Source organism: Saccopteryx leptura, chromosome X (assembly GCF_036850995.1).
Source record: "Saccopteryx leptura isolate mSacLep1 chromosome X, mSacLep1_pri_phased_curated, whole genome shotgun sequence".
Lineage (NCBI taxonomy): Eukaryota > Metazoa > Chordata > Mammalia > Chiroptera > Emballonuridae > Saccopteryx > Saccopteryx leptura.
Window position 1 is genome coordinate 16440788 of NC_089516.1, and position 23038 is coordinate 16463825.

At 41.6% G+C, this 23038-nt stretch overlaps 1 protein-coding gene across 3 annotated transcripts in view; it reads right to left on the minus strand.

Annotated features, from left to right (window-relative positions):
- Positions 1–16462: 16462 nt before the first annotated feature.
- KLHL15 (kelch like family member 15) overlaps positions 16463–23038 on the minus strand; it is a 34915-nt gene continuing 28339 nt past the window's right edge. For all 3 annotated transcript variants that reach the window (XM_066356202.1, XM_066356203.1, XM_066356201.1), the window contains one exon: positions 16463–21688. In XM_066356202.1, the coding sequence (XP_066212299.1) occupies positions 20579–21688 (1110 nt within the window). In that variant the 3' untranslated portion in view covers positions 16463–20578. The remainder of the gene's footprint in view (positions 21689–23038) is intronic.

Sequence of the window (23038 nt, forward strand, 5' to 3'; positions counted from 1 at the left end):
GTAGTCTATCAATATTGCCAACCTTACGTAACAAAATGTTAATGGCTGCCATTGGTTAGCGCACACTGTTGACGTGGTTAGTCTCATGTTAGTCTCACCAGAACTTCACAAGGTCAGGTAGAATATTTTCATTTTTCAGAAGAGGAAACTCAGACTGGAGTAATTAGGATTGTCCTCTTTTTCTAGGGGACAACCATTTTCATGGCAAAATATCATTTGTGTTATAATGGGTGCATAGAGATTCAGTTTACTATTTTGTCTTTGTGTGTCTTTGAATATTTCCATAAGGAAAGGGTACATAAAACCCAAATAAGTATTTACTTGGTTTTCAGAGTGATAGGGAAGTCTGTGTAAGAGCACAGAGACAGAGGGCTGGCCTGGGGCTCTTCCCACAGCCTCAGTGCAGAGGCAGGGTCTCAGGGAAAACATGGATCTTTGTCATCGATGACAAAGGCCCACCTGCTTACCTTTGCTCTCCAGTCTTGTCATCCATCCCATCTCTACTTAGTCCTCTTCTTTAAACTCCTCTAGCAAGGACCAAGAGCCTGGGCAGAATCCATGCTAATGGTTTTTCTAAGTCTGACTCTGGATTTTGCCAATCTGCGATTCCTCCCTCATTGTTCCTCTTTCTGCTCAGAAGCGAATCAGAATGTGATGTGGACTGGAGGTCACGGTGTCCTCCTCACGCTGTAGTGCAATATACTGTGTGTTCTTCTGTGGCTCCCTGTGGACGTCGCGGCCCAGGTGGGCATGACCATGTTTCGTTGTGTTATTTATTGCCTCAGAGCCTATACAATACCTGGCACGTACCACCTGTCATGCTGCTTGACCCAGCACTTTGCACAAAGCAGATCAAGTATTTGTTGAATCAAACTGACTGAGGCCATGCAATGAAGCAGGACCCTCTCCCAGAAGATCTCCACCCTGTTCTTACTGCAGGAAGTGACCCCCTGAGCGACCTATCTCCCGGCTGGCATTGTGACCACAGGTGATGTCTGCCTTCAGTCAAGCCCCAAGTGAAGTGGCTGGGGCAGGGGGCAGTCTTCCTGGAATCCTGACAACCACTTACTCTGGCTGATTCCCCTTCTTTGCTAAGAGCGGCATTGGGAATTGAAATTTTATTTAAAAAAAAGAAAACCCAAATAAGTATTACCTGTGAGTATGGATGACTGTTGCATCTGACCTCTCCCCTGAGCTTCATCCAGTGACTCGAACACTTCACAAGAGACCTAATGGGCCTGAACCTACGCTCCCGCTGTGCGCTCCCCAAACCGTTCTTTTCCCCATCTCTCCCGTCGTAAAGGATGGCGTCATCATAGGCCCCGTGTTTCAGATGGACCCGGGCGTTGTCTGGGGCCATCCATGCTCCGGTGCCATCCAGGGCCTCCTATACCAGCGCATCCCCAAGCTCTGCCCGTTGTGCCCTCCACTTCTCTGTCGCGCCATCCGCCATTGCTGTTCACATCGTCACCACCCTTCACACTGCCCCAGGCCCTCCGTGAGCTTCCCAGTTTCACCCTACCTACTTCAGGAACCAGCCAACCTTTTAAAACCTACATCACATCAGCCACCTACTGAGGAGCTTCCAGTAACTTCTCACTTCCCTTGGAATGAAATACTAACTCGTCACCCAGCCTTAGGTGGCCCTGCGAGGTCTGGCCCTAGTAGCGCTGCTCTCCTCTTGCGCCACATTCTCCACGTCCCTTGCCCCGCCAGAGGCCCTGGTCCTTTTAGACTCGGCTCTGCATGCTTTTCGGCTGCAAGGCTGCACACCCTGCCCACTCTCTGGATTTTGTTTTTCTCTCCCTCACCCTTTATCTCTCCAGCTCTCCATTCTTTCTTTCCAGAGGCCTTCCCTAACCACCCAGTTGGAACTGGCTTCTTCTACTTGGGTCGTCCTGTACAGTGACAGTTTTCACTTGAGCAACCATCACAATTTGCATTCATATGTTAACTTGTATTTAAGGGTTTAACAAGTGCCTCTTACACTCCGAGGATAGATAATGGGGGAAAGCCTTTAGATCCAGCACCTAGCACAGTGACTGGCAGGTGGCAGGTGTTTGGGAAGCACATGGTGAGGAATAGCCTATCCTTTTCACCTGCCAGCGGCAGGTGGATTCTGCACCACCTTTCTCTGTGTTACAGACCGCACGTGGATCTGAACTCTGCGGCTGCCTCTGGGATGTGCTCGCAGTTTTTCTTTGAGTCGGCTACTTTGCAGCTACTGCTCTTCATCTACCTATGTGACCTTTTACCTCCTGTGAAATCTGTTGAAGATGCCTAATAGTTTGACTCTTTTTTTTCTACCCCTGAAAGCAAATAATTTTCCAGAAGTATGTTTCCTTTCTCCGAGTCTTCCATTTCTTTTATCCCGCAGTCTTAGTTTGGAGACCCCAATTTGGTTTTTCTCTTAATTCAAACACAAACAAGGGAAGACCCTTCCATACTCCCTCAGTGTGTCAGCAGAACACGTGGGTGGCCTTCAGCCCCAACTTCTATCCATTTGGGTAGTGGTCCCCGCCCCCTTGGTAAGTGCGCTGCTAGGAAGGGGGTGAGTTGATGGACACAGCTTCCAGTCCACACTTCAGCTAATGGGCCCTCTGTCATTGTACCTCTCTGTGCTCGGGCGGTTATCGGCCCTGACCATCGGCTCCTTCTCTGGTTCCGGAAGCCAGTGGCAGTGAAATAGCTCTTCCTCTGTGTGCAGTCACCTGCAGTGAGTGAGTGCTAGAGGAGGATACGCTGTATGCCAAGGCCTGTTCGTCCTTCCTTCCTGCCTAGTTGATCACTGCGGTTGTTGTTTTTCAGCATAAAAATGTAAAGAGACACTGGGTAGACCAGGGACAGTGTTGGTGCAGGCTGCTGGGGAGAAGGGGTGAGGGGTGGCGGTGCTAGGGGCTTCGAGGAACAAAACTGCCTCCCCACAGCAGAGCTCCTAAGGGTCAAGAGAGATGCGTGCCCAGGCCTCTGGCTAGTCAGTCAAGGCCCACGTCTCCGAGTCGGGGTACGGTAGGTGGCGCACAAGCAGCGCACCTTTAAAAAAAGTCTTTCTCTCGCTGCTCCTTCACAAAGAAGGCCGGCGTATCCCAGAAGGTGAAGAAGCATGGGTCTGTTTTCCCCAAACTCCACTTGCCTTAAGATTATTTTCAAGGCTGCTCGCAGTTTTATATTATGCTCCCCATCAAGTCTCTCATTATTTTAATGGGTTTTTATTTTCTCCTTTTTCTGTCAGGTCATGGGATATTTTAGTGAAAAGTTGTGAAGAGTTACACTGGAAGGCTGTATGTAAGATCCAATTTTTCTCTTATCCTCCTTCAACAAAGAAATCTGCAGATCCACAGAATATTCATGAATGATTTTTCCCTTTTTTTTTTTTTTTTTTTTCGCTTAACATCTGCTCCCATAGCTCCATCAGTGAGGAATTCGTCATTCCCAAAGCATTCCATATGCTTTTCCACTCTGCATTTACCCATGCAGTTTCCCCTGGCACAAATCCTCTGCATTTTTTGGCCTCTAGCAACTCAAGAACAGGATGTTTCCATCCTCTTGTTGTGAGCCTGAGGACACTGACTCCATGTTTGGGAGTGAAAACACCCTAATCAGAGTCATGCCAGCATCGATGAAATTTGATGGAGAACATATTTTCCTGAGCAAATTCAAATTAATTTAATTCCTTGATATTAATTTTCTTTTTTGAAAAATGATTTTATCCATTGATTTTCGAGAGAGGAGAGAGAGAGAAGAAGGGGGAGGAGCAGGAAGCATCAACGTGTAGTAGTTGCTCCTTGTGTGTGCCTTGAATGGGCAAGCCGGAGTTTGGAACCGACGATCTCAGCATTCCAGGTTGATGCTTTATCCACTGCGCCATAAGTCAGGCTGATACTAATTTTCTATGGAATTCAGGTTAAATGTTTCTAGTATTTTTATTTGCTTTTATTTTATTGAAAGTATTTTCTTTTGCTTCTCATCTTAAATTTTCAATTAAAGTTTACATCCAATATTATTTTTATTGATTTCAAGTGGACAGCATAATGGTTAGATGATTATATACTTTACTAAGTGTTCCCCCCAATATTTTCAATACTGACCTTGCACCAGTTATTACAATATTATTGACTCTATTTTCTATGCTGTATTTTACATCCCCATGACTGTTCTGTAACTACCAATTTGTGAACAGATCAAGGATTACTGATGCCTGCCTAATCAGGCAGTGGTGCATTGGATAGAGCGTCGGACTGGGATGCAGAGGACCCAGGTTCGAGACCCAGGGGTCACCAGCTTGAGCACAGGCTCATCTGGTTTGAGCAAAAAAGCTCACCAGCTTGAGTCCAAGGTCACTGGCTCGAGCAAGGGGTTACTCGGTCAGCTGTAGCCCCACGGTCAAGGCACATATGAGAAAGCAATCAATGAACTAAGGTGTTGCAACAAAAAACTGATAATTGATGCTTCTCGTCTCTCTTCGTTCCTGTCTGTCTGTCCCTATCTGTCCCTCTCTCTGACTCGATCTCTGTCCCTGTAAAAGAAAAAAAAAAAGAATTCCTGATGTCTGACCAGTGGTGGCACAGTGGATAGAGCTGAGGTCCCAGGTTTGAAACCTCAAGGTCACCAACTTGAGTGTGGGCTCACCTGGCTTGAGTGCGGGGAGCGTGGGATAATCTTTTATTTTATTTTATTTTATTTATTTTTTATTTTTTTTTACAGAGACAGAGAGAGAGTCAGAGAGAGGGATAGATAGGGACAGACAGACAGGAACGGAGAGAGATGAGAAGCATCAATCATTAGTTTTTCGTTGCGACGCCTTAGTTGTTCATTGATTGCTTTCTCATATGTGCCTTGACCATGGGCCTTCAGCAGACTGAGTAACCCCTTGCTCGAGCCAGCGACCTTGGGTCCAAGCTGGTGAGCTTTGCTCAAACCAGATGAGTCCTCACTCAAGTTGGGGACCTCAGGGTCTCGAACCTGGGTCCTCCGCATCCCAGTCCGATGCTCTATCCACTGCACCACCGCCTGGTCAGGTGAGTGTGGGATAATCGACATGATTCCATGGTTGCTGACTTGAGCAAGGCACTTATGAGAAGCAATCAATGAACAACTAAGTGAAGCAACTACGAGATGATGCTTCTTATCTCTCTCTTCCTGTTTATCTCTGTCTCTCTGTCTCTGTCTCTAAAAAAAGAATTACTGAAATTATTTTCATCTGGAAAATGTTTAGTCATAAAATGTCACTATGAAGATTTGCTATAAAATTTGTCCAACTGAATTTTTTTATTTTTTTAATGTTTATTTTATTGATTTGAGAGAGAGGAAGGGAGAGATGGAGAGAGACAAGAACATCAATATGTCCCTGTATATTCTCTGATGGGGATTGAACCAGCAACCTCTGTGCTTTGGGATGATGTTCTAACCCACTGAGCTATTTAGCCAGGGCAAATTATTTTAAATTTTATCCTCTTATAGGTAGGTTTACTTTTATAGCAATTATGCCTACCAGTTGCCTGTGGTGCAAATTTTGTGGGCCTAGATTTTGTCAAGATTAATTCTTCCAGTAGTTTCAAGTCAGTAACAATGTCACAAACAGCCATGGTGGCCTGCCCATACCCTGTTGGCACTTACCCATCAGTACATGAGACGGGTGGTTGGCTTCTGTGCGCAAACACCTGCAACTTCCCATCTGAGCATTCTCTCAGCCTGGACACCCTGGGCCAGAAGTGCTTGGGTTAATGTGCCGGTGACACATGGCAGTTGGAGGATGGATACCCCAGCTTCCTTGTCCTCTGGTGGGATTACTCTGAGGCATGTTCTACACCTTTTTCCCCAATTGCCTAGAGAGGGAGGATTAAGCCCATTCACCGCCCCACCCCCATTGAAATCTGCTTGATGATGTACCCTTACTGGCCATCCCAGTCCCTGTCTTAGTCCCCTGCTCCCTGCTGTTTTCTGGAATGACAACACAAATAAATTACTTAACACTCTTATTCTTATCATGGAGTCAGCTTCCAGGGAGCCCAATTTAAGACTACCGGTGAGCCCCAGCCAGGTTGCTCAGTGGGTTAGAGCATCATCCCAATATGCCAAAGTTGTGGGTTTGGCCCCTGGTTAGACCACATACAGTGGTCAACCAATGGATGCATAAATAAGTGGAACAACAAATTGATGTTTCTCTCCCTTCCCCTCTCTCTCTGAAATCACTAAGTATGAATTTTTAAAAGACTACAAGTTTAATTGTATAAGATCTTCGCCATTGTTAGTTTTACTGTGTTGATTATTGTTTAATGCTTATTTTATTGATTTGAGAGAGAGAGAGAGAGAGAGAGAGGAACATGGATCTATTCCTGTATGTGCTCTGACTGGGGATCGAACCAGCAACCTCTGTGCTTCAGAATGGTGCTCTTACCAACCGAGCTATCTGGCCAGAGAAACTGTGTTGATTATTTTTATAGAGTCTAAATTTCCATGGTCAGTGTTTTATAATAAAAAAAATTTCATGAGTTAAAATGGGTCTTTACCCACTTCTTTCATTCATAGCAAATTTTACTAGATGCTACTTTATGTCATTTCCACCAGAATCCATTTGAATAAAAAACCAATAGGTTGGATCTGGGTGCATGCCTGGGTCAGGAGCCTCTGCCTTGTGGGACCTCCCATGCTTCTTTGCATATCCTTTCTTTTTTTCTTTTTTCTTTTTTTTTTTTTTTTTACAGGGACAGAGAGAGAGTCAGAGAGAGGGATAGGTAGGGACAGACAGACAGGAATGGAGAGAGATGAGAAGCATCAATCATCAGTTTTTCATTGCGGGACCTTAGTTGTTTGTTCATTGATTGCTTTCTCGTATGTGCCTTGACCAGGGGCTTACAGCAGTGTGAGTAACCCCTTGCTTGAGCCAGCGACCTTGGGTCCAAGCTGGTGAGCTTTGCTCAAACCAGATGAGCCCTCGCTCAAGCTGGTGACCTCGGGGTCTCGAACCTGGGTCCTCTGCATCCTAGTCTGACGCTCTATCCATTGCGCCACCGCCTGGTCAGGCTGCATAGCCTTTCTTGAGAATCCTTTTTTATATTCTCTGCTTAGAGAAACCCTGCTTAATCTCAATGACCAAGTAGAAACACTAGCTCCTCCGTGAGCCTCTCCTGATTCTCATCAATAGTGATTGTAACTGAGCTACGACGGCCCCCTGCTTTTTCCTCTCTTTATCTCTTGCCTCATTTTTATCCCTTGCCTTAAGTGATTTTGAGTTACTTATATTCCTCATTAGATTGAGAGCAGAGTGAATCTTGTTCACTCCCACAAGTACACATAGCAGGCATTCACTAACAATAAGTTTGAATGCATGTTTCCATTCAAACCTCTCACCCCCATATCTAAGGAGAAAGCTGTTCACTTTTGAATAGGGTTATTTTGGTCCCTGTACCATGGCTTTCTCAATATCTTTATTAGCTGCTCCTATCTCTTAAATGTATCTGGTGTTTTAGAAATTTTCAACACATTAATTTTGTTTCAGGAATACAAAAATGATTCATTGTCAAAAATCTATATAGTAAACAATCGTTTGAAAGTCCATATTTATTGTATAATTAAGAGATGCTAAAAGGCATTGAAGTAGCAAATTTAAATTTAACTAGGAAATTTGAATACAAAATAAAAAGAAATTTAAAATGTTATGGATAACACTGGGGAACAAATTTATTTTTCATTTTCTATTGCATGAGGTTTTAGAACTATTTCTATATATGTCTGCATCGCTGATTCCAAATCTGAAATCCGTTTTTTGGTGCATGCTCCAGTTTTTATGCAATTTTAATTTCTTTTTGTTACAGTTACTGGCATGCATTGGTTTTTAAATTGGAGTTAAAGGGCAACGACTCTTGGATTGAACATAACCACAAGGCAATTAATGTTTTACAAACATCACTTTTACATAATTGTAGTTGTTTTTAAATGTAAAAATTATTACCTGATAAAAACACCCTCTTATTTTGTTTTAAGATTAAATCATGGCTTTTTCGAGTAGGCATAAATGTAAGAATAGTCCTGACACCTTCTGTTATATATGTGGCTGTTACACACTTCAATGTCAAAGGCGCAATATTTCATCATTTGTGACACATGCATATATTGCCTATTTTCAAGTTCCCCTTGGCGATCAAGACAAGAATTGGGCTCCTCATATTGTGTGTCATAATTGTGAGGAAATGCTTCGTGACTGGACAAAAGGAAAACGCAAAGGAATGCCTTTTGGTATCCCCATGGTTTGGCGTGACTGTTATTTCTGTCTGATCCATACAAAGGGCATCGGCAAGAAAAAATGGCATATCATCGCATATCCTAATATTTCTTCAGCAATACGACCTATCCCACACTCTGAGACACTCCTGGTTCCAGTTTTCAATGGTTTTATTTCTTCTAAGGACGAAGAAACTGAACATACTGATCAAGTGTATGTTGATAAGATGCATGAGAAGGCCCTGGCAGGTTGGCTCAGCGGTAGAGTGTCGGCCTGGCGTGCAGGGGACCCAGGTTCGATTCCCGGCCAGGGCACATAGGAGAAGCGCCCATTTGCTTCTCCACCCCCCCCTCCTTCCTCTCTGTCTCTCTCTTCCCCTCCCGCAGCCAAGGCTCCATTGGAGCAAAGATGGCCCGGGTGCTGGGGATGGCTCCTTGGCCACTGCCCCAGGCGCTAGAGTGGCTCTGGTTGTGGCAGAGCGAGGCCCCAGAGGGGCAGAGCATCGCCTCCTGGTGGGCAGAGCTTTGCCCCTGGTGGGTGTGCCGGGTGGATCCCGGTCGGGCGCATGCGGGAGTCTGTCTGACTGTCTCTCCCCGTTTCCAGCTTCAGAAAAATACAAAAAAAAAAAAAAAAGATGCATGAGAAAATGGTTGTAGAATCTGAAGAGTCTTCTTCTGATGCCAAGCAGTCCTTAACCCCTCAGCAGTTTAGCCAACTCGAATTGAATGACTTAGTAAGAGATTTGGGCCTCTCAAAGAAAGCAGCTGAGTTATTAGCCTCTAGGCTTCAAGAAAAGAATGTACTTCACCTGTCAGCTAAAGTATCCCATTTCAGGAAGCATGAACAAGTCTTTGTGGACTTTTTTTTCCGAAGACAAACACTTTGTTTACTGTCATGATATCAGTAGTCTTCTCCGCCAGCTAGGTGTTACCACTTACAGTCCAACAGAATGGCGGCTATTTCTTGACAGCTTTAAACGGAGTCTGAAATGTGTTCTCCTACACAACGGTAATGTTTTGTTTTTAATTCATTCATTTTTAGAGAGGAGAGTGAGAGGTAGGGGGAGGAGCAGGAAGCATCAACTCCTATATGTGCCTTGACCAGGCAAGCCCAGGGTTTCGAACCAGTGACCTCAGTGTTCCAGGTCAACGCTTAACCCACTGCACCACCATAGGTCAGGCCACAACGGTAATGTTTATGCAGCGGTTCCAATTGGTTATTCAGCTCATCTGCGAGAAGATTATAATGACATAAAAATTGTCCTCGACTTTCTGAAGTATGAGGAGCATAACTGGATCATTTGTGTGGATCTTAAAATGGTAAATTTCTGGCTAGGAGAACAGAGAGGTTTCATGAAGTATCCTTGCTTTCTGTGTTTGTGGGACAGCCGAGCTCGGGAGAAACACTGGACACAGAAGGAGTGGCTGAAACGTGAAGCTCTGGATGTATGGATGCAAAATATTGTGAATGAACCTGTAGTTAATCGAGACAGGATCATTTTTCCCCCACTTCACATCAGACTTGGCTTAATGAAGCAGTTTGTTCAGGCTTTGAATAGAGAAAATAAATGCTTTCAACATATTATTTCTGCTTTTCCTGCCTTGTCTTTCAAGAAGATAAAAGCAGGTGTATTCAATGGACCTCAAATTCAAACCCTCATACGTGATGAAGAATTTGCCAGGAAAATGAATAAGGAGAAAGCAGCATGGCAGTCTTTTGTGGCAGCTACGAAGAACTTCCTTGGCAACAAAAAAGCAGAAAACTATGAACTTCTGGTTCAAAGGATGCTGTTGGCTTTCTGCGACATTGGATGTAACATGAGCGTAAGATTCACTTCCTGAACAGTCACCTTGATAAGTTTCCCGAAAATCTTGGAGCTGTTAGTGATGAGCAGACTACTGCTGGAGCATCAAACGAGATTGTCCTCAACAAGTACACAAACACAAGAGCTACAAACGCAAATTTTTGCCTGAATAGAATTTAAGTTTTGCACAAATTTTATGATTAAAATAAGTGTTTTAATATGTTCTATTTTGAAGTTGTTGACAAATTCTGATTCAATCATATCTTTTAGTGTATTAGTGTATTTACTGCATTATATGAATTACTATATTTTCACAAAGAAGATGCCCAAGAAGACATTCTACTTCATTATGTTAAACTAAATGTTGAAAATTTTACAATAAGATGAAAATCTAAAATCTTGAACTGCAAAAAAACCTGTAGCTTACAGAGAAAAACTAATGTCAGATTTCAGATCAGCACACTCGAATTAGGTAAGAACAAGTGTTTTTGTGGATGCAACAAAAATTTTGTTCCCCAGTATAATTAATCCCATTTTCTAAAAAGGGCCAATAACATACCACATAAAATGTATATGAAGTTGGACTGTATTCTTTCAGGTTGGACATTTATTTGGGACATATGGAATTGAGATTTTAAGAAAACACTATTTTGGCCCTGGCTGGTTGACTTGTGGATAGAGTGTTGGCCCAGCATGAGAACATCCTGTTCAATCCCCAGTCAGGGTACATAGAAGAAGTGATCATCTGATTCTCTTTTCCTTCTCTCTCTCTTTCTCTCTTGCAGCCAGTGGCTCAATTGGGACTGGTTTGAGAATAATCCCTGGGCGCTGAGGATAGCTCAGTTGATTCGAGTATTGGCCCCAGGCAGTGGTTACCAGGTGGATCCTGGTCAGAGTGCATGCAGGAGTCAGTCTCTCTCTCCTCCTATCACTGCGCCAGGCGGTGGTGCAGTGTATAGATCATCAGACTGGGATGCAAACGACCTAGGTTTGAAACCCCAAGGTTGCTGGCTTGAGTGCAGGCTCACCAGCTTGAGTGTGGGGTTGCTGGCTTGATTCTGGGATCATAGGCATGACCCCATGGTTGCTGGCTTGAGCCCAAAGGTCAATAGCTTGAGCAAGGGGTCACTTGCTCTGCTGTAGCCCCTTGGTCAAGGCACATATGAGAAAGCAATCAATGAACAACTAAGGTGCCGCAACGAAGAATTGATGCTTCTCATCTCTCTCCCTTCCTGTCTGTCCCTCTCTCTGAGTTTCTCTCTGTCAAAAAAAAGCACAAAACTATTTTTTTAATTTTAATTAATTTATTTTTTTTACAGAGACAGAGAGTGAGTCAGTGAGAGGGATAGACAGACAGGAACGGAGACAGATGAGAAGCATCAATCATTAGTTTTTCATTGCGAGTTGCAATACCTTAGTTTTTCATTGATTGCTTTCTCATATGTGCCTTGACCACGGACCTTCAGCAGACCAAGTAACCCCTTGCTCAAGCCAGCGATCTTGGGTTCAAGCTGATGAGCTTTTTGCTCAAACCAGATAAGCCCGCGCTGAAGCTGGCAACCTCAGGGTCTCGAACCTGGGTCCTCTGCATCCCAGTCCAACGCTCTATCCACTGCGCCACCGCCTGGTCAGGCGCACAAAACTATTTTAAACCCTCGATTCTTAATCATTTTGTTCCATCACTATAATTCCCATCCCTTTTGTTTTCTTTAAATTGTTTTATTCACTTTCCACATTCAATGGAATTTTATTATACGATTTTTTTTAAATCATCCCAATAATTAAAGATACTAGTCATCATTTGAGATTGTACACTTGTGTGGCAAGCATAGTTGATGAGGAATCCTCCCAAATCCATAATAAAACACCAAAATACCACTAAAAATGCATAAATGATACGAACAGGAATTCATAGGATATATTAGCAAATAGATGTGAAAAATTACTCACCACTCACTGTAATCAAAGAAATAAAAATGAAAATACAACTTTCACCTATTAGATTACTAATGATTTTTTAAATTTCTTTTTCAAGTATAGGATGTGGTAATAAAAAAATTCATATTCGCTACTGATGTGGGTCAAATATTGTACAACTTCCCTGATGCTTCATCTAGCAATATTTGTCAGGGACTTTAAATAGTTCCTTTTTTATCCCATCTTTAGAAAACTACCTTCAAAAATAATTGAAAGTATAGATAATATATAATATATAAATCAAATGAAAGAACTACTTTAAAATGTAGTTATATCTCACAGTAGGAGCATGATTAGATAAATTATCACATAGCCATATTATAGAACACTAAGCAATCACTAAAAATATTTTCAAAGAAATTGTAGTGACTTTTTGAAATTGTTTCTAAAACAATTTTGTGAAATACAGGACACAAAACTATAATTATACTGCTCCCCCTAACACTGAATCCTCTGAGAGTTTTCTATTGACTTTCTGGGTATGGGTTACACTTTCTAGTTTCTTTACATGTCTCCTAATTCTTTTTTTGGAAACTTCACATTTTAGGTAATATTGTAGCAACTCTAGATTCCCGTGTGGTGGTTTTTGCTTTTTCTTGGTGTGGTATGTTTAGTGATTAGCCTGGAGGAATTCTGTGGAATTTATTCTCCACTCACTCCCCCCCCCCGTCCCCACCCTCGTGTATGGCCACTGATATCTCTGTTTAGTTTGTTTTTAAGAATTCTTATGTTTAAGCTTAGATTCCAAAGGATCACCCGAGTCAGCATAGCTTAGTGGTCAGCCAGTGATTGGTCAGAAGTTGCACTTACACACTTTGAGCCAGTAGGGCTTCTTCACCCTTTGCTGATAAATCTGTGTGATCTGGGGAATGCGTTCAAAGTTCGAACAATTTCCAAGTGTATTCCAAATATTTTCTGTGTCCGCAAGGCCTCACACCCAGCCAGGGGCAAGTACCTTGCTTTGGCCCTCTTAGGCCTCCCCTTAGGTACACACAGAGCACGGCCTTCTGGGCCACAAGGGATAAAGTAGGCTGCCTCACTCCCAAGATCTCCTGTTAAATTCCTGGCTGCTCTGGCCTCCAGTTTATTACTAAACACTAGCACTGTTGAGACCTCATTCTAGCTGCAGTGTTGGCCACAGTGACACATGGCATTCTCCACACTCCACTCCAAATAAAGCCAGATCCCTCTGATGGCCCTGGTAGAACTTCTGTGCCCCAAAGCCAGGGGAAGGGGCGTTGGGATGGAAACAGCCTCAGGCAAAATGATCCGAATCCCACAGCTCTTGGTGAGCTTTAGTGCATTTTCTTGAATAAGTACTTCTCAGCGTGTATGCCTTTGGTCTACATTCTTTGACAAGCTTGTTCAATTTCAACATTGCTTTTTAGGGAGACCTGCTGAGCTCTTCATTTGGCCATTCTGGAAGTCCTGCTCCTTAAACCATACAAGGTTGTACAAATAATTACACAAATGCATTCGACCCCCAGAAAGAGAAGGTGGGACCCTCCTTGAGATGTGAAATCCCCAGGGTAACGTCACTGTGGCTAAATGTCAACTTCAGCTTGGAAACTAACTGGACCTGCAGGAGGAAGTCCTATCTTATAGACCAGGGTAACTGAATTAATGGTCCTTTCTACTTGTTCTCTTTTGCTTATTCCTTAGTCTGGCTTTCGCAAGAACATTCATGGATCATATATATTCCATGAGAAGGAGCTCAGTGGTCAAATGTTTGGTTTACACTGAAAAAAACAAAATCAAAATGAGTTAACAGCAGGACTTCTCAGAGCCTTTAATAAGCTGTTCGTTGAGACTAAGAAAAAAGACATCTTATGTAGTGTTTCTCAAGATTGTGCCCACCGATCACCTCTTCCCACCACAGAGCATTTCATGGAATTAATGGTGTGCTTTTGGCCTATTTCACTCAATATTTTCCACCCGGCCCAGAACTACCATGTTAAGGGAAGGGAAGATGTATCTGCTGACAACTGTGATGGCTGTGTGCATCCACCTTTCAGACATGGGAGCAGCGGCAGTGGGAACGACCGGAGGGAATTCCTCGGCTGTGTGCATCCACCTTTCAGACACGGGAGCAGTGGGAGTGGGAATGACCGGAGGGAATTCCTCGGCTGTGTGCATCCACCTTTCAGACATGGGAGCAGCGGCAGTGGGAACGACCGGAGGGAATTCCTCGGCTGTGTGCATCCACCTTTCAGACACGGGAGCAGTGGGAGTGGGAATGACCGGAGGGAATTCTTCGGCTGTGTGCATCTACCTTTCAGACACGGGAGCAGCGGCAGTGGGAATGACCGGAGGGAACTCCTCGGGGAGGTCGTTTTGGCAGACAATCAAGCTACTACAGCTGCCCCTCCTCAGCAGGAGCATTTTATTGATGACCTTCCAAGTTTCTGGGTTCTATTTTTATTAGGGAGGACTTACCATGTGCCAGACGTTAAGTCAGACTCTTGGAAAATAAAGACACAGTGTCTGCCCTCAAAAAAGTACAATTAAAAGTGGGATAGAGAAGACGGTTCTAGTCAAGTGTCAGAGGTGGGCGGTCTAGGCACCCACAAGGTGCTATGGTAAAGCCAAGGGCACAGTTCATATGGCCCAAAGGGTTAGGCCATGATGCCCAGGCCGGTTCTCGAAGGCCAAAGGCTTAGCCAGGAAAGGAACAGGGGAAGAGCACGTACGCAGGCAGGGAGGCTGGAGAAAAGGTGGCCTATTCGGGAAGCCCAAGTAGCTTGCATCGCCAGAATACAGGATGTGTAGGGGACTGAACAGGAACAAAGCGAGGAAAAAATGGAGGACCTTGTGTGGCAGGCTAGGGAGTTTGGATCTTTTTCTCAAGATGGAGTATTAAGGGCTGTTGAATCTCAGGATATTTAGGTTTTGAAAGCTCTCACTGGCAGCAGTGTAGAAAATGGACCGTGAAGGTAGAAGATCAGAAAGAAAGCTCCTGATGGCCAGCAAGAATGACAAGGGCCTGAATGAGGAAAGTGTCAATGGAGAAACGAGGGCAAGGAAAGGTAACTGACAGGACTGGATGAACCAAGATGTTGGGGTGAAGGGGAAGAGAGGCGTTGCTAAACATATCCCAGGTTTTGAACCTGAACAGTCCCAGGCAATGGTAGAGCCACATCCTAATTCAGGGAGTGCAGGACAAGGGGGCAGGGTTTGGGGAAGGGAATTATGTATTCAGGTTTGTACTTGTTCAGTTTGAAATTCCGATAAAACATGTGAGAAATGTTCAGACGATTGCAACTCTGGGTTGAGAAATAGAGATTTGACAGATATCAGCATAAAAGTAGAGGTAAGCCACAGGTGTGGATGAGACTGGGCAAGGAGTGAGTAGACAGAAAGAAGCAGAGACAAAACCCCTGGGGAACCAGTATCTCCCTCTTCCAAATGCCGACAGCATCTGTCTGTAACTCACAGGCAATTTGTCACATGCTGCAATAAACATTTAGAGCTCAGTGCCCATTATGTACAAAAAGTATCGTGCTAGGTGTAAGGGTACAAAGAGGAATAAAAGAAGGTCCTTTCATTCAAATAGACTATGATCTAGTTGTGGAGAATGAATTATACCCGGCTATTATGCAAAATGAAATAGACTATAAATGTGTTGAGTGTAGAAGCAGCAATTAATTCTATGGGAGAGAACAGGCTGCAGGAGGCGGGGCGAGCATTTGAGTTGGGCTTTGAAAGAGAAGTGGATTTTGCAAGCAGGGAAAGGGAAAGAAGGCAAGTATAATTTGAGGCTGGAAATTCACACAAAATGGGGACAGAATGAGACTTTGCGTGGGGTGATGGGCACATGATGCAGTGTGCTGATGAAGTTTTATTGAGTTGTACACCGAAAACATCTAACTCCCCCAAATTCCATTTTTTAAAAAGATCACAACAGAATAGAATGTAGGAAGTGACAGAGGGAGAGGCTGGAAATGGCTAGAGGCCAGCATGCAGGGACTACTGCTGAGGCTTCTGAGTCCATCCTGAAGGAGGTAGGCGTGGGCCTGCGTATATCCAGGCGCTTGTGAGGTCGTCCATTCATTCCTGCCTAGTTCCTAGTTTCAGAAATGACGTTAAGAACAATGAATCAAAAATGCTAAAGGAAACCTAAAAATTACCGAACTAAGGCTTTAGGCTTCTAAATGCTTTCCCTCAAGTCTGTATTTCCATTCTGAAAATCTGTTAGTGGAAATTGAGTGACTCAGTTCATTATAAAATTTCGATTGCATGTGTAAGTGCAGATAAATTCACTCTGACATGCTCACATGAACCGGTGGCTGGAAGCAGCAGTGATCACATTTTTGCGGCACTTCCTTGGCACATTGAAGGGAAACAAAACAGATACTGCTTGCTGATCAATTCATGAGTGACTTTGAAAATGATGGGTTATATAAAGATAGTAAATAACAAGACGTAAAGAAGTATGTTTTAAAGATGAAAAATATTTTATTTAAACTTTTCTTCATAAACACTTTTAACATTTTTTTTCGATTTAAAAACAGAACAGATAGCATAAACATGTTTGAATAGATTATATTCACGGCTTGGGAAAAATTACCTGACAAAAATGTAAAGGCTTTCAAAACAGGTATAAAAGGCAAACCTTAAATTATTGTTAATATTTTTAAATCGGCCCTAGGATTAATTTGACTACTGACCCAAAATGTACATAAAGGTCAAAATAGTTTTCTAATAGACAAAGTATGCCAAGAGGTGTAGGCATATACAAGTTAGATAGAAAATAACCTCTCTGGTCACCTCTCTAGGTCATTCCTCCAGAAAGCAAACTCCTAATCCTTACTGATAGACTGGTTAATAAGGTTTTTCATGTAGTTGTTTCCAAAGATGTAAAAAGAAAATCCAAGAGTTTGAAGGGGGAACAGACCAAGCTGACGGCATTCTCTCCATGTCCCTCGTGTAATAGTGAAGTTATACCGGCACACCAAAAGGGTGCGACTTCCATGAGTTTACCTATCCGGTCTGTGTCTGTTGAATATTTGACTTTAGAATAAACTAATTTCTTGGGACTTTTGCTTTTAAAATAAATCTCTTTTTAGAAGATATTTATTCCCAAACCAGCTCTAATCCAATTGAACAAATGTATGATCCCTAAAAATGTTCAGAGTACAAAAAAAAATCAAAGGTGTATAATAGGCAAACAAAATGGCACAAGCAGTTTTACTGCTATTTAGCCCTCAATTATATCTAATTTCACTATTATCTATGTTGTGTTTCACTTCAATCTAAAACTTTAAATTATGTATTCTCAAGAAAGCTAGTCTTTTTTGAGAGATAGCTTATAAACTGAAATAACAATTTATATTATAAACTGAAATGTTATGACCTACAACCACATATACATATATAAAAATAGTCCCACTGAACGTTTGACATGTTTAGATTATGCAGCTCAAATAATTTGTTATAAAATATTTAAAGCTTAGTTTCTTGTAATTAAGACAAAACTCTCCATTTTTACCACTGCTCCCCATAGAAATGTGTGTCCTCTACTATGACTCGAGCAGGCTTCCCAGAACGAGGTGTCCAAAGGTGCTACTTTAGAAAGGGTAAGTAAAGGGCTCAGTCAGTATTTCACAAAGGATAGTAACACTCACACAGAGCAGAGGAATGAGGACACAGAGAAAGCTGTCTCAAGAAAAGCTAATAATTCTATTCATTAAGCTTTGCTTTTCAAAAAAAACAGTAGTATTTCTTCCGATACAAAACCTTCAATGAGACAATCTTGAGTTTTATGAAAAGGTTGTAGTGCAAGAATTTTCTTTAAGCAGATTAAACTCAAAACTTAGGTCAAAGACATGGAAGAAAACAAACATTTCCAATTCAGATGACACTAATGAAAATCAGCTATTTTGGTAGTCTGGCATTTAAAATGTAAAGTGAAAATTAATAAAGATGACAACAGTTGCACTGAATAGTTTCAAATCTAACTGAAGTTTTAAAGAACTACTACTTGAACACATACAATGTATATAAACAAAAATGGTTCCAAATGAAGCACACAAAAAAAAAGTGAAAAAAATCTATGAAAAAATTTTCCATAGTTTAGTATAACAAAAATAAATCTCTTTCAGCAATTAACCCATAACTTGAAAAGGGAATGTGAGTTACCATGATTTAAAAGAACCTATATTAGTGCTACATATAACCAGAAGAATTTTCTCATACATTCATTAAGAACCCACGCAATAGCAACTATTCTTAAAGCTCAAAACTGATTACAGCTAACATCAGGTCAGACATGACTTAAGTGTGAAGCTGAACCCAGAGTTAGTTCAAGTTAAGATTTCACAAATTTTCCAAAACATGACTTTGACCTTGGCCTTCCGTCTTTGGAATAGAAGGCCAAGAATGTCTATCATTTGCCCAGATCTTACTCTAACGAGGGCTCTGAAGTCATATCTCAACAGTTCAAGAGAACCACCACTGGAGTGTAAAAGCCTGATGAGGGCACCCTGTCTCGGTCTTTTCCAGCAAGACAACAATGAGGAAACTAATGAAGACGTTATTGTGATTTTCTTTAAAGCACGACAGCAGATGTACAAAACACTAAACCAACTGATATATTAGAAAAAGATTTAAATGACTAAGCTAATCCTAGTTTGCAAAAGGAAAATGATTAGAAATGATATTTTAAGTATAGAAAAGGACTTTTACCCATATTAACATGGGAAAGGCTATCAGTTTTATTTTTAAAAACAAAGCAAATGATAGAATCATTTAATAGAAATTTAAGTCTCATATACAAAAGAATACTAACTTGATTTCTAAAACCAATACCGCTTTTCTTCTTCAAAAGCTAATAATGTACCTGACTCTTTCTTAAATCCAAATTTCTTTAAGCCTCCAGTTTTGGAGGCTTAAAACCAGGGTTTTGTTTTTATAGTTGTCTCATTTAACTGCAAAAAAACAAAACAAAGTCTTCACATTTCCATGACTTCACTCTTCTAATGTTCAGTGGTGGCAGCAGCAAAAAAAAGGGGGGGGACTAGAAAATTTATACAACAGCCATACAGAAGGCATTGCAATATTGCACCAATATCTCAGGGCCTGGCAAGTCTTGCCAGTGTAGATCTAGTCTGTATCAGCTATAGACTCTACTCAGGAAAAAGCGGCGTCAGTTTGAAGGAGCCATTCCCTGGTTATTCTTGCTTAGCTCTGTCAACTATGTTTTTCCTTCTCGTTGAAAGGTGCGGCTAATCCTAAAGCACTTACTGCAAAATGCTTTTCAACAGTTAGTCTCAAGCCATTCTCAACTTTGAGGTTACTGTCCTTCACGCTAGTAGCTTTCAGTAAATAAGACAAAAGCTGAGAGCTTGCATGCCTGGTGCTGCTAAGGTTTTTGTACTAAAGAAACCAGTAGATATGACCGGTAAGATCAGAATTCTATTCCTTACCTCTAAGTCAAAACTGAGCTCAAATTTTCCATAAGTTGCTACTTTCCATTCAATAACAGGTGCAGCAGCCTTATTGAATGTAAAGAATGGAAGTTGCACTTACTTTTAAGGGGCCTTTATTTAGGAGTCTGGCATTACCTAAATTTTCTTTAAAAGTGCTTGCACGCTGCAGGGCCAGGGCTTGTCATCTACCACTCCAATTCTCACTAAAACCAGGGCAATGTTAAACAGACTGCAAAGAAAAACATGTTCAATAAGAAGACATACATCAATGAGGAACACTAACGTGTACTATGAAAATAAAATATAAGTGTTAGTTTTCATAACCCCATACGTGTTTCAGGAATATAAAGAGTTCAAACATTACTGAATCAATATGGACTGAAGATAGGCTACTTTGACACCAAATGAGGACTCCAGTTATTTTTAATTCTCTATAGATGGTAATACATGAAAAGACGTTACACCTAAAATTCAACAGGTATGGCAAACCGTGTGTGCAAGTACACTAGCTTAAAAATATAGAATCCTAGCCAGGCGTAAAAGAGGATGTGCCTTATATATTCATAAGATGTATGCACATATGGATACACTTTCACTAACACAATGCAGGTAAGAGAAGGCAGCTTAGAAATAGTGTTTTGAATATAAAAAGTTAACTTTGTAGAAAATTTATATTTTTGCATTTTCAGCAAAAAGCCATGCAAAAAGGGCAAGAGTTTTAAACTTAATAAAACCAAAAGGTCTAACAGACAGAAATACAGTGAACCAAAAGTTCAAAACGATTTCAGATCAAGAAAGGAACTGAAATTACATCGAGTGACACTTATCAGGTCTTCTCTTAGAAGATGCATGACTTCTACATTGACATCTGAGAGAAATGTTTAAAGCATAAAATCAGCTTCCCAGATAAGTAGATCATTCTATTAAACTGCTTCAGGAAGTAGTTTCAAGAGCTAGTGCTTAGAACTAACTTATTGCATGAGTTTGAGGCCACTGAAAAAAAAAGGATGCTAGCACAGAATGGAAAAGTTTTACCGTATTAGACCAATGGCTTTGATAGTAAAACTGGTGAGGTTTTTCTTTATGTTTTCAACTAACTACTCTGTCACAAACAAGTGTTTTGTTTGGCTTCGACGTGAGAAGATGTCATTAGTTGCAGCGCCTGACCTCGTCCAGTATGTACTCTGGAAAGTGCAGGTTGCACACTTGTAAACCATCCAGCTTGCAGGGCATCCGCGGGTACTCGTCTTCCTTCCACTTGTTTTCTTCTGGATCAAAGGTGAGAATGGAATCGCTGTAATGACCGTTGTAGCAAAGGCCTCCAAGAACCATTATTTGTTTGTCTAGCACAGTCACACCGTGGCCACTTCTACCAATTGGCATGGATGCCAAGATGGTCCACTGGTCAGTCTCTGGGTTGTACACTTCTGTGGAAGGGCAGCCCTGAGATTCGAAAGAGGCCCGCAAGATCACACAGACACCACCGAAGACGTACAGCTTGCCATTGTAAGAGATCATCTTGTGAAAGCATCTTGCGTAATTCATCTTGCTCTTGTTCTCCCAGCAGTTGGTAACAACTTGAGTTCTTCTGGTCCGCTGCTCTACAGTGCCTTCTTTGCTGGGGTCAAAGACGCACACTTGCTTGGAAGTGGATGATGAGGTGATGCCACCAGTGATATACAGCTTGTTATTCAGCACTGTCCCCTCATGTCCGTATTTGTTCACTGGGTAAGGATCCACGAATTCCCATTTATCATTGGTGATATCGTATCTCTCTGTTGAATAGAAAGTCTCATCTCTGGTTCTGCCTGCTACAGCGTAAATAAACTTTCCAATAACACCAACTGCAAATTCTGAGCGTGGCACAGACATGTCTGCCATCCGCAGCCACGAGTTTTGTCTCGGGTCATACCTGAACACTTTGGATGAAGCATGGAATTCGCCATCTGGGCCGAGTTCTTCCCCGCCCAACAAGAACACGAAGTTATTGACAATGGCAAGGCAGTCTGGGCGCAGAGGTACTTGGGGGCCCTCGAGTTCCCACCAGACTCTTGGTTTCTTCAGGAGCAGTATTTTACTGTTAACCATGCTGTGTCCAATCATTCCTCGGAATACTGTAGTCTGGGGTTTGGCAGAGCGAATGCGGCTTGATTTCATGTCCAGCAAAGGCTGCTGGTGAACATTCTGAAAGTAATTCAGTGCTTGGTCAACTTCGTAGCGCAGCTGTCGAGAGTATCTGTAAAATTCTGATGTCTTAACCTAAGAAAAAAGTAAAACAATTTAACCAAAAGAAAGAACATCAATGGCAAATAAAACATCAAAGCTCACTAAGATCGTGTAAGGTTTTAGGCTCACTTTACTAAAATTGCTTTACTTGTTAACATCACTAATTTTTTTAAAGCTTTTATCATTTTTTTTTTGCGATTTATATTTGTCATAACCTATACACATTCCCAAGCTTTTTAAAGTAAACAAGCACAAGCTGAATTCCTCTAACAAAATGTATCAATCACCTATTACGTGTCAGGCCCTGGTCTACAAGTGGTTCATAGGAAGACAAATAGAGGTTTCACACTGGAGAAAAACATGACCATGGCTTTCTTAACCACAAGAACAGGGTAAGAACAAGAATGACTGAGTCATTTGGGGAATTAAGTTAGTTAGTAAAAATGTTATACACAAAATCCTCAGTAGGTTTTTCACATAAAGACTTGGACTAGGGTGTAAAGAGAGACAAATATAAGGTGATAGAAAATGATTTGACTTTGGATGATGGGCACACAACACAATCAACAGTTTAAATGCTATAGAAATGTTTATGTGAAACCTACGTACTTTTACTTATCAATGTCACCCTAAATTTAATTTTCGAAATAAAATTAAGAAAAAAAAAGACTTGGTCTGATATCAACTACTATAGTAATAATTCAATTGACAAAAAAAAGGTCCTTTTTTTCCATTTTATTTTTGGAGCTAGAGCTACCTAATTAAGATGATTAATAAGATCTGACGACACACACTTTTAAGCACTGTGCTAATGCTATAGGGAGATTTTTTTAAATGAGGAGAAGATGTGGTCTGTTTCCGCAGGGAACTTAGAAAATATTTGGGGAAATGAAAACAAATGAACAGCCATCTGTGAATGCTGCACAAGCTTCGACAGAGAACCTAACAGACTGACCCGAAACACCCGGGGTGATTTATGAAAGAGGGAAGAAGTTGAATACCAAGCAAAAAAAAAAAAAAAAAAAAAAGCCTGTATCATAAGAGTCTTGACATTTTAAAAATAGATCTCCTAAAATCATCAAATGTAGATTTGATTAGTAAAAATGAGCATTTTTCATTTTCTATTCATTTCTTCTATGAATTGCCTAATAGTGTGCCTCACGCATTCTTTTCATCTCTTATTGAGTTATAAGAGCTAAAAGACAATTAATACCCTGGAAATCAACAAGAAACAAACCTCAAATTAAATATTTAAGTGCCTACTGTGCACAGCCAGTGATCTGAGTGCTACACAGGTTTTGAAGTAATAGAATCTTGTCCAGCATAGTAATTAAGCCCCATGTCAAACAGCCCAGTCTGGTGATTAAGAATCGGATTTAGGAA